General features: G+C 32.0%; 1 protein-coding gene across 1 annotated transcript in view; it reads left to right on the top strand.

The window, feature by feature from the left end:
• The window catches only part of LOC145296133 (uncharacterized), a 1,188,759-nt gene that overhangs the window by 1,069,719 nt on the left and 106,540 nt on the right, over positions 1–12,500 (top strand). The window contains exon 17 of the mRNA XM_080142289.1: positions 3,175–3,319. Within this exon, the coding sequence (XP_079998415.1) occupies positions 3,175–3,319 (145 nt within the window). The remainder of the gene's footprint in view (positions 1–3,174; positions 3,320–12,500) is intronic.

Here is a 12,500-nt window from a genome sequence, read left to right on the forward strand (position 1 = left end):
AAAGTGCTGAATGCGTAGGTAGAGCTAGTTAGTAATTTATAAAATATATATGGCGATTAAGCTACACTGAATATTCTGCGTTTCATCCAACTATAGGATTCGTCAGGCTTATGCGCTATATATATATATATATATATATATATATATATATATATATATATATATATATATATATATATATATATATATATTAGACAGCTCGGTAAAAGAGCTAATAATATATATATATATATATATATATATATATATATATATATATATATATATATGTATATATATATAACTACTTCATTTATTCACATAAATTTAATATACGAAAGTATAGATTTATGCTTAAACTTTAAGTATTTACTTCAAAAGTGCTGAATACGTAGGTAGAGCTAGTAAGCAATTTATAAAATATATATGGCGATTAAGCTACACTGAATATTCTGCGTTTCATCCAACTATAGGATTCGTCAGGCTTATGCGCTATATATATATATATATATATATATATATATATATATATATATATATATACTCCTATAAAGTCGGTTTTCTTTTGTGTGTATCGATATTCATATTAAAAAAAAACCTTTTCTATTTATTTAAAAAGAAAATACAATTTTCTTATATCTTGGTTGTGGAATTGCATTCACTAGCAAACAATCTAGCTAATTTGCATATTCTTTTAAACATTCATTTTAATTAATTCCCTATTAGTTGCTTTGGTCTTTTAATGGGATAATCATCTTTAGTCAACTATTACCTGTAATTATATTCATGAAGATCTTCTACATCATTTATACTTGCATAATATTTACGAAAAGTTTATAGTAAACACAAAATTGTTTCCATATATATTTATGTATACGTATATATTTTTGTTAAACATATCTATCAATCTACCTATCCATCTATATATATATATATATATATATATATATATATATATATAAAAGGGAACGTGTCTGTGTGTGTCTGTGTGTGTGTCGGTGTACATTTCTCTACGCAATAACTCTGTCAATTTTTAGTCTACAGACTCGAAATTTGATATACAGGGTACTGAGATTTGGGAAAATCGATGTGACTGGTGTTTAGCTAGAGGTTTGGCAATTAAGGGGTCAAAGTTTCAACGATTTGACCTTTGAGAACTGTACCAAACTCCTTCGACAATTTTTGGTCTACACATTTTAAATTTTAGATATAGGTTCCTTGGACATGGATCTGACTTAATAACTTGATTTGAGCCCCAAACAATAAATTTTAAGGGGCCATAATAGGGGTCAAAGTTAAAAAAAAATTGACCTCTGCGGTCTCTTCCAAATTACTCAGACAATTTCTGGTCTAAATATTTGAAATTTTACATAAAGGGTATATATATATACTAGCAAAAGTACCCGTCACTGACTGGATTCAAAAACAGCCTACAGAAAATGAACTCTGATTTATGAAAGTGTGATAAGTTATGAAAAGGAAGGGTCGTAAAGAGATAGCTTCGAATTTGAGGGTATCAAAACAAAAGCAAAATATGATGAAAGTAAAACTAAATTAGATAAACCCCAAAATTTATTATACCATACCTGTTCACACTGAAACACTTATCACAATATTCTGTGGATCTATATTAAAAAACCTTGTTAAACTTTGTGACATATTTCCATTCTATGGAGGTAAGGCGCGAACGAACACCCCATAATTTTATTATACCATATTTCTTCAAACTGAAACATAATTATCAAAGTATACTTACGCAGATAGATATAAAAAGTGTTTATTAAAGTCTGTGCCTATTTCCATTCTATGGAGACCAGGCGCGAACGCAGACCCCACAATTTTATTATATCATCCATAATTAAGTTAAAACATACTTATCAAAGTATTATTGTGTACATCTATATCAAAAACACTCGTAAACGTTTTTTTTTTAATTTTAATTTTTTTTATTTCTGTACTTTGTGGACCAGGAGCGTACGCAGACCCCCAAATTTTAATGAATCATCATTATGCCAGATCAAACATACCCATTCCTGTGTCTCGATACATCTTCTATCATTGTATGGGATCAGTTTTCAATAACATTCAACCATATAGGAGCCTATTCGTAACCAGACACACCCACCCACATACGTTCAGCTTTATATTTTATATATATATATATATATATATATATATATATATATATATATATATATAGTAATGAAATCAAAAGGAATGTTTATCTGATATACGCAATGGCTAACCTCAAACTAATATAAATACCAGTATTTTAATCACAACCGACTAAAAAGCTCAATACGCAGTAGAGAGTAGAGCTTATTACAAAAGAAGCTGAAATTTACGTTTAAAATTTATTGTGGGACTGAATACTGCCCCCCCCGAAAAAAAAACGATTTAAAAGTCCTTCTTCCGCGGAGTTTAAAGAATGCTATTCTTGTTATTCTTCTCGTCAGAGGACATAAAGAAATCAGCAAATTATATTTGTAGCAATGCTAGAATTTGCTAGTTATGGCATTAAGTGAAACACAATTTATAAATTCTCAAAAAAGAAGTGTAAAAATGTTGGATATGTAAAACAATATGAAAGCAAACCGCGATTAATATTTCACATGTGACATACCGCGGACACGCATATGCAAATACATACGAAATAACCTCACTTTAATGACAACAAAATCAATATAAAACGAAGAGAGAGCATACTACCGAAGTCAACTACATCACATGGCGAAAGGATGAGGAAATAGATGTCGTTGTTACAAAAACGGTGTCAAGTTATTACTTGTTCCATGTTCCTGGCGACATACTGAGTCTATAACACATTGGTATTCTGTATAACATTACACACTGTTACAATATTTCATGATCTTCGGTCTGATCTTAAACTATATCCGATGGTGAGGTCCCAGCTTGCAGGCGTTGGAGAGTGTAGACCCACCCTTTAATTGCCATTGCTCCCAGGTCCACTCTGACCCGGAGTGGTAGTACCTGTTAGGGTCCCAACTATGGGTTAAATAGAAACTGACTTGAAAACACCAAATATATTCTATTAAAAATGTTTTCTTCAAAATCTTTGGATTCGGCATTAAATAACCCGAAAAGGGTTGATATGCCGTAAAACAAAAACAACCAACCATCATGATCTTCTTTGATGTCTTACAATTATTTCACCCTTTTCGTTTTTCTTTTTAGTGTATGTGATCAGTAATAATGTGAAAGCCCGAGTTACTACGGCAGATATCCAAGCTATAAACGGTGTCGTTCATGTCATCGATGAAGTCCTCGCCTTTCCTTACAAATCAGTGGCCGAAACAATGTCAGAGACGCCGTTTCTCAGGTAAGCTATTATTTGACATTTATTATCATTTGTAATGTGACTCACTGAAAAGCAAAAATTTTTCCAAGTCATTATATAACATGCACACGTTTTGATCCCTTTTATTTTATTTTTTTTTACATAGGAGTCACCACTTATCAAGGCCCGAAGGCCACTCAGGGATAAGGGTTATTGCGTGTACAGTAATCAATGAGATAGTATTGTAGTAATCATTAGTATTGGGGGTTTTGATAGAGTGTCTTACTTAAGGGGGCGGTTTGTCAGGAGTTTGTTTATGTTGGACTTGAAGACGTTCAAGTTGTAGTCAGGTGCGAAACAGGCAAGCGGCAGAGAGTTTCACTAGCGTTCAGATAGTAAGAAGCTTTGCTCATGGAATCTACGTTTGGATTAAGGCACAGATAAAGAGTGGGGATAATTATTGACAGTAGTTTCAGCCAGACGGGTGTTTCTCGTGAAAGATTGGCGAGGGGGGCGAGGGGGTGGAGCTTATATATATACCTCCGGTGTATACAACTATATATGCAATACAACAACTATCTATTACATAAAGGAGAGATGTCTATGTGCGAGTTTGTTTGTATTTCCCAGTAAAACTTTTGAAGTCCGATCGGTTGAGTATGCTTCTCGCACTGTCTTAAAAGACAGGAACTCGGACGAACAATATGTTAAATTTAGAACAAAATATTCATTTTTTTCTACCTTAACGACCGCAGAATCTGAAAGGGGTAACATAACATTGTTTCTTTCTAAACAATTTTAACATCTGCTCATGCGTGAACTGCTTCATCTCTCGGATTCGTTAAATTTGCAACGTCTGTTAGGGTGGCCGAATAGTTTTAGATGCTTGTCTCAGAACTGTCGCGTTCGTGCCCACCTTTCAGTGGACGTTTCGTTTAATATTTTTGCAAATATTTGTTTCGCTAAGCTTTTGCATTTAACCAGGCTTAAAAGATTTTTTATTTTCTGATAATATCGTTTTTGGAAAAGTGAATTTGGGCGCCTGGAAACGGAGACGTTTTTTGCCCTTACGCACTTATGCACGTTGTGCGGTTTGTTAAGCACTTAACATAACTTTTGTTACTATGCGTAAAACTTTATTTTATTTTGAAAATCTGATATATAAACGGCTTGTCTGTTTGTATATCTGTCTCCACATTTTCAAATTCTATCTTCTCCGAAACTATAATTCGCCGAGCGGTGCTAGGCGCCTCAAATGATTGGATTGTTACGGGCCATCATTTTATGGGTCTTTAGCAGGTTAAAATTGTCTTTAAGGAGTCAAAAGTGTATCAAAATTGAAAAAAATCGTTAAACATTTTTTACATTCATCCAAGGATGTTGTAATTAGTTTATCGATGCGTGATGCGTTGGTTCAGTGGAAACGTCACCAGCTAATAATGGGACAGTTTCGATTTCGATTCTAGCTAATGGCACCTACATACATTTTTTTTTTTACTTTTTAAATCATGACTATAATAATATATTCGAAATCTGGGCAAATTAAAATATCATATTTAAGCGTATATTCTTCCGCTAGTACCATTTTAAAATTTGCACAAAACAATAAGTCCCTAGGCAACAGAAATAACTGGTATTAGAAATTTTTTATAATTTTATGAATTTTTGTTGAAAAGATAATTTACAATGCTGAAAGCGTACACACTTTTTTTTTAAATGTGTTCAAACGCCACTACGTTTATTCTCTTCGGTTTCCCTAGCCCGGGCAACGCCAGTCACCCCTGCTAGGATAACATGAGCGCTAAAATATGTTTTTCTGAACATACGGATGGATTATGACTCGTATCCGTGCACATATATTTTAAGTTAAAATGACATCAACACCAAAACATATACGTTTGTTTGTTTTTTGTTTCCTCCATTCAAAAGATTCTCTTTTCGACTAACAGGGATATTCGCTATTGAACACAAATTTAACCGATTCCATTACCTGATGGACCTCGATTAAACCCTGTCACGTCACTAACCATTGATACGCATCCGTAAACAGAAGAAATTTCAAAGTTCTTCTTTTGATTAACGTCTGAGAGATTTCCATTTCAAATATAATTTTCGATTTTGAACGTGATAAAGGTTTAGAGAGTCAAATGGTAAGACTAGGCGGGAGGCTCCGAACGGATGAGAAGGCCTCCTCCCCGATTGTGAAGACGTCAAAATTGTCAGGGTCTCGGGCGGTAAAAGTTCGATCTGATCAAGAAGACAATGATTACAGGAAATCGACATGCAACACTGATGGGGGGGTGTCGGCTGTCAGAAATTGACATCGGCAATTCAACATCGATAACCCGAGAGAGCAGAGATTCATCTCCGAAAGGTCCATTACGTTTCCATGGAAATTACCATTGGGCTTTTCGCTATTTTAAGCACGCGCGTACTAAGCAATTTATCTTTCTATTAAGTACGGTCAGCTTTTAACTATCTACCTATCCCCATTGTCTAGTTAGCTTTTATCTATCAATGTGTGTGAGTGAGAGTGTCTTTTATATATCTATATATATATTATCTATATACATCTATATCTATCTATCTATCTATCTATCTATCTATTTATCTCTCTATCTGTCTACTATCTTACCCCCCCCACATATATATATATATATATATATATATATATATATATATATATATATATATATACACTAGGGGTTTTTTATTCAAAAGTAATGGACTAATGAATTCAACGAGGTTGTTAGATAGTGCTCAATAAAAAGAGCTGATAATACTTGTTTATTGTTATATAAACATGGTCACATCCTACTGCTACAAATAGCCACTTGTTTCAATCAAACAACAGATATCATCAGGCAGCGACTTGACTATTCAAAAGTTCAAGTCGCTGCCTTATGATATCTGTTGTTTGATTGAAACAAGTGGCTATTTGTAGCAGCAGGATGTGACCATGTTTATATAACAAGTATATATATATATATATATATATATATATATATATATATATATATATATATATATATATATATACGCTATAGAACCCCGGGGTACAGCATTAAGAATTAGTAATAAAATACAGTACAGTATATAATACACATGTATATAATCAAATAACATTAGAAATTACACCGCAGGGCGGTGCAAATACCGTACTCAGGGTCGGGAATAAACATCAGTTTCTACAACCTGAGGAAGCCGTATCCTAGGTAACCTTATCCAGGGGCTCTACTGGATTTATATAGGCTAGTCGCCCGGCATTGCCCGGTCATAAGATACGCTGAAACAGGATATTTTTATTCATCAAAATTACGTATTTAATATTATTTATTTATTTATTTCTGTATTATTATTATTATTATTATTATTATTATTATTATTATTATTATTATTATTATGTATTATTATTATTATTATTATTATTATTATTATTATTATTATTATTATTATTATTATCATCCCCCCGTTATCGATGATTTTATTAGACCAAATATATAGTACTGATATCTAAAATAAAGAAAAAGTTGACTTGGTTGCCATCAGCTAGAATCGCGACCGAATGATAGAACTCTCTAGTCCCATCCTTTAGACTCTGGGCCACACCCATAAGCATATAAATAGTTAAAAAAATATGGTTTTCTGATCTACAAATGTAGGTCTGTTTATGTAAACACGTTTAGTCGATTACTCCTGCAAAGTTCAACGGTTATGTCTTCAATTTTGACCCCTTAGCACAATCTCTGCCGGTTAAACTCGAAAGTGAAAGTGTGCTACATGTCCAAACACTCCATATATCAAGTTTCCATTTTTTATAAGACATATACAAAGAGGAGTTTAGTAGAGATTTCTCGCACACGCACAACTATAATGTCACACACACCTTTACACACACACGCACACACGTATATATATATATATATATATATATATATATATATATATATATATATATATATTCGATGTGATGGGATATTTTCATCTCAAATTCTACGCTGTTATGCAGAATGTTTAAGATAGGCATAAATAGAATTCAGCATAATAGTAAAATCAAACCAATCATCTGATTAGTTTGAAACAATACAAAATAAATAAGTAATTAATTAACGATCGTTTTTCCAAAGAATATGAAAATTATTTAGCCTTTATTTAGTGGCTCACATAATCATGACTGAGTATATTAAGAAGTTCGGTTTTGTATTGAAGTGCCTTCGATATCGATAATCGATAATCGAAAAAAAATCCGATGAAAGAAGGAACAGGCGATCTTGACCAAAGTTAACGCCTAATATTATAAGTGCATTTTAGAAATTTTTCTACCGCACAAGAAGAAAGTCCTGGCATATAAAATCAACAATAGGTTTTTGGATATATGATAGGAACGCGTTCAAAATTATTGTGTATGTTTAGAGCACAATTTATCCATGGTACTTGACTTTTGCATTTTACACTTTAACTAAAGCTATTATATAAAAATAATTTCATTAAATCAATAGTAAGTTCTCTACAGTGCAATATAACCTACAAATACTGAAAACAGGGTGATTGCATTAATTCCGATGATGATTAAATATGGGAGGTGAAACTTTCGTTATCATACTTCAATCCCGGACAACGTCGGATTTTTCTGCTAGTATATATATATATATATATATATATATATATATATATATATAGAGAGAGAGAGAGAGAGAGAGAGGGAGAGAGAGAGCGAGAAAAAAAAGAGAGAAAGAGACAGTGTGTCTGAGAGAGGGAGAGGGATGAGTCGGTTCATGTGTTTGTGTGAGAAAAAGTAGGTTTTGTTTCCACATTTTATTTTCCCATAAAAGTGTATATCTATATATCTATAAAAACAGAGATGTGTGTGCCACAGACGATTTCTGATTGGTTAATCCAATAATCACATCTCCTAAAAAACTATGGTTCGTAGGCTTTTAACGATACCATAAAATATTATGGCTTTATTTATTGTCCATCTTGGAAGGGTTTAATTTTTTCCTAACTTGCGATTTACAAATTACAAAGATACGAAACTAACTTACAATCTAACAATCGAACCTCCGACATCACGGCCGTCATTATGAAACTAAACTAAAAAAAAAAACCCGCGTTCACTCGTGGTCTTTACATTTCGGGTTTGGGTACGTGTGCAGTTTTCCATTGACATTAAAAAATGGAAATATTTAAAAAAAAAATATATTGTACGTACTCGTCATGGGATAAAGTTTTCCTACAGAAAAAATCACGTAATTTCATCAAGTAGTTATTTTTTTATAGCGAAAAAAGAAAAAAAATCAACGCTACAAGCGAAATTAAACAGAAAGTTCAAGTAGGGGGATTTCCCCCTTTTTTTTTATAGCGAGGCCAAATTTCGCGAATTTGGCCATTTTTTAAAGCAGTTTGGCCTTCAAAATTTCTGTTTGGCCATTTTCTTCACCGATGAAATAAAAGAAGCAAATAAAAACAACGCAATAAAACTTTTAAAAATACGGCACACTTTTGTTGTTCTTGTTTGTTTTTTTTGTTAATTTTCCTTATTTTTTTATTTTTTCAAGATAATACTATTAAATGGACACTATTATGCCAAATTAGCCCCCCCTCCAAAAAAAAAATGCACAAAAATTCGAGATTTAAGGTTTTGACGAGATAATTTAGCGAATTGTCCGGACTATTGCGAGATAACCATCCATTAGTTTTTCCTGAAATTTTGCCACAAATTGTATTTCATTACATAGATGTGCATAGTAAAAACATTTTTTTGCCGAAAATTCCCGTTGCGTCTCCAGATTTCATCGGTGAAGAAAAAGGCCAAACAGAAATTTTGAAGGCCAAACTGCTTTAAAAAATAATATTTAATATATTCAACGATTTGACCTTTGAGAACTCTACCAAACTCCTCCTACAATTTTGGGTCTAAACAGTAAACACGTGATATTTTAGATATAGATTCCTTGGACATGGATCTAACTTATTAACTTTACTTGATCCCTAAACAATAAATGTTAAAAGGTCATAATAGGGGTCAAAGTTTTAAAAAATTGACCCTTTTTTTTTTCTCAGCATTAACCTCAAAACACCTGGGCAACGCCGGGCACCGATTGCTAGTACATCTATAAAAACAGAGATGTGTGTGTGTGCCACAGACGATTTCTGATTGGTTAATCCAATAATCACATCTCCTAAAAAACAATCGTTTCTACGCTCTTACCTTTACCATAAAATATTATGGCTTTATTTATTGTCCATCTTGGAAGGGTTTAATTTTTTAATAACTTGTTATTTACAAATTAAAAAAATACGAAACTATTATACGAAACTAAACTACACGAAATACGCGCACACACGCACACACACACGTTCACTACCGTCACGTTGTTATGGCAACCAAACCCGCTGACTTCTTTTTCTCATTTCACTCGTGGTCTTAAATTCATTTCGGGTTTGTATTACTGTACACATAGATTCGAATAAGTTGCCAAAAAACAAATATATAACAAATAAATGTTATCAAAGGCAAATTTTTCGTGTTTTTATTCAATTTAACATGTTTATTCAGCTCGAAAAGCATACAGTGTTTACCGATGTATTGGAAAATTCAAGATGGCGGCCGATTCTCTCTTTAACACGGTAAGTTTGGAAAAAGGTGTAATAAATAAAAAACCGGTTAAAATACTGTTAAAAACTCGCTCAATATATGTTACTGTGACATAGGTTGACATATATTCGGCGGGTTTTTAATAGTATTTTGTATAGTTTTTTATTTATAACACCTTTTCCCAAAGTTACGGTGTTAAAGAATGTGTGAGACGCCATCTTGAATTTTCCAACACATCGGTAAACACTGTATTCTTTTCGAGCTGAATAAACATGTTAAATTGAATAAAAACACGAAAAATATATCCAGTTTTTATCGGTTTTTTACCTTCTCTGCAGAAGTACAAAAAAACAAACAAACAAAAAAAAACGGAAGGTACTTTTACAGAATGTTAAACTAACCCTAACCGATGTTTTATGTTTAGTTTAGGAAAAGTCAGAAGAAATAAAAGTCATTATTGCATGAAATATACGTATTGTTTATGTCAATTCTTTCGAAGAAATTTAGCAAGAATACCTGTAAACCAGGAAATCGGTAAAATGTCATCATGGATGAATACTTGTCTATTATAATTTCTACCCTTGACAAAAACTTAGCCATAACAAAAGAGATTTATTGTTCAGATTGTTTTTGAGATTGATTTCTAAAAATATATTTTATAAATAAAATCGACTTTAAAATTAAAGACTTAAATTACAATAATTGAATTTAAACATTCTTATTTCAATATTTGGCACATAACACCTGCAAAAATGATCACAATGTCAGGATTTCATTTTATTTCAGAATCGATGGCAAATACTAATATTTAATATTAGTTTATCATTTAAGCCGATAAAAAGCCCCTTTTTTTCCGAGTCATAAAAGGATTTGGAGTTTCCTAATCAACCTTTCGGGTGCAGTTGCACGCTCTCAAAATAACTAAAGTGTTGGCTTTAAAAAAATTGGTTCATAAACAGGTTTAGTTTTAATAAACAAAAAAAATTTTAAAAAAATCGCTTTGGTAATTAGATATGTCGTATGGTTATCCCTAATCGCTGAATAAAACCGCTAACGAGTTGAATGATTATGACATAAAATTAAACTCGGGTTCCTGAAACGGAAACTTCGTTTGTTTTTGTTTTTTTCTTATCAATATATTTACATTGTTATTTTGTTTTCAATCATTCGAACAGTTTTCTTTTTCAAGTAATCCAAGTTACAAAATTCCCACTGTTTACTATGCTAAAATCACAATGACTAATGTATACCTATTAACCCTTATCCTTGAGTGGCCTCTGGGCCTTGATAAGTGGTGACACCCATGTAAAAAAAAAAAAAATCACTCGAACAGTTTTCTTTTTATAATGTACAGTTTTAAAAGTTTAAAAACTATATAGTTTTTACTTCAGGAAAATTAATGGGTCAGTTTTTACGATGTGCCCTGTTAAAATACTGTTAAAAACTCGCTCAATATATGTTACCGTGACATAGGTTGACATATATTCGGCGGGTTTTTAATAGTATTTTGTATAGTTTTTTATTTATAACACCTTTTCCCAAAGTTACGGTGTTAAAGAGGGTGTGAGACGCCATCTTGAATTTTCCAACACATCGGTAAACACTGTATGTTTTTCGAGCTGAATAAATATATTACATTGAATAAAAACACAAAAAAGATATCCAGTTAGGTAGAAAAGTAACTTATCTTGCCTTTGATAACATTTATTTATATATTTGTTTTTGACTATTTTTTCGAATCTATGTGTACAGTAATCTTGCCAGGATGCGGAGGAAAATGAATGAAGGGGGAGGGGAATAAAATAAAAACATTTTGGAAACAGAGTAAGTTTGAAAGAATTGCTTTGCACAGAAAGAAATTAATGAAAAAATAAAATTAAATTTCTTTTCTTTCTTGATTTTTTTTTTAGTTTTTTATGAAAAAGGAAGTCAAAATTAAGACTATAAAAAACAATTTTTATTAAGAGCGAACCTCAGTCGTCAGGTCTGTAAAAAGAAAAGACGTGGAATAATAAATGTTTTCTAATACAAATTGTTTTTACTTATGTGTTCATTTGTCTCTTTGAAGTTCGTTTGTTTAATATATCGGTTTGCAATATAATTTTGTCATTCTGTCAGACTCAAATTTTAAATCTATATATCTATAAAAGTGAAAGTGTGTGTGTGTGTGTGTGTACATTTCCCTACGAAATAACTCTGTCAATTTTTAGTCTACAGACTCGAAATTTGATATACAGGGTACTGAGATTTGGAAAAATCTATGTGATCGGTTTTTAGCCAGAAATTTGGCGATTAAGGGGTCAAAGTTCAACGATTTGAGCTTTGAGAACTCTACCAAACTTCTCCGACAATTTTGGGTCTATACACTTTAAATTTTAGATATAGCTTCCGTGGACATGGATCTAACTTAATAACTTGATTTGAGCCCAAAACAATAAATTTTCAGGGGTCATAATAGGGGTCAAAGTTTAAAAAATTACCCCCTTTTTTTTTGCTCAGCATACACCTCCAAACACCCGGGCAACGCCGGGCACCCATGCTAGTATATATATATATATATATATATATATATATATATATATATATATATATATATATATAGTAATCACATGCAGTATTGTTTCG

Source organism: Euprymna scolopes, chromosome 16 (genome assembly GCF_053919585.1).
Source record: "Euprymna scolopes isolate OS-2025 chromosome 16, ASM5391958v1, whole genome shotgun sequence".
NCBI lineage: Eukaryota > Metazoa > Mollusca > Cephalopoda > Sepiida > Sepiolidae > Euprymna > Euprymna scolopes.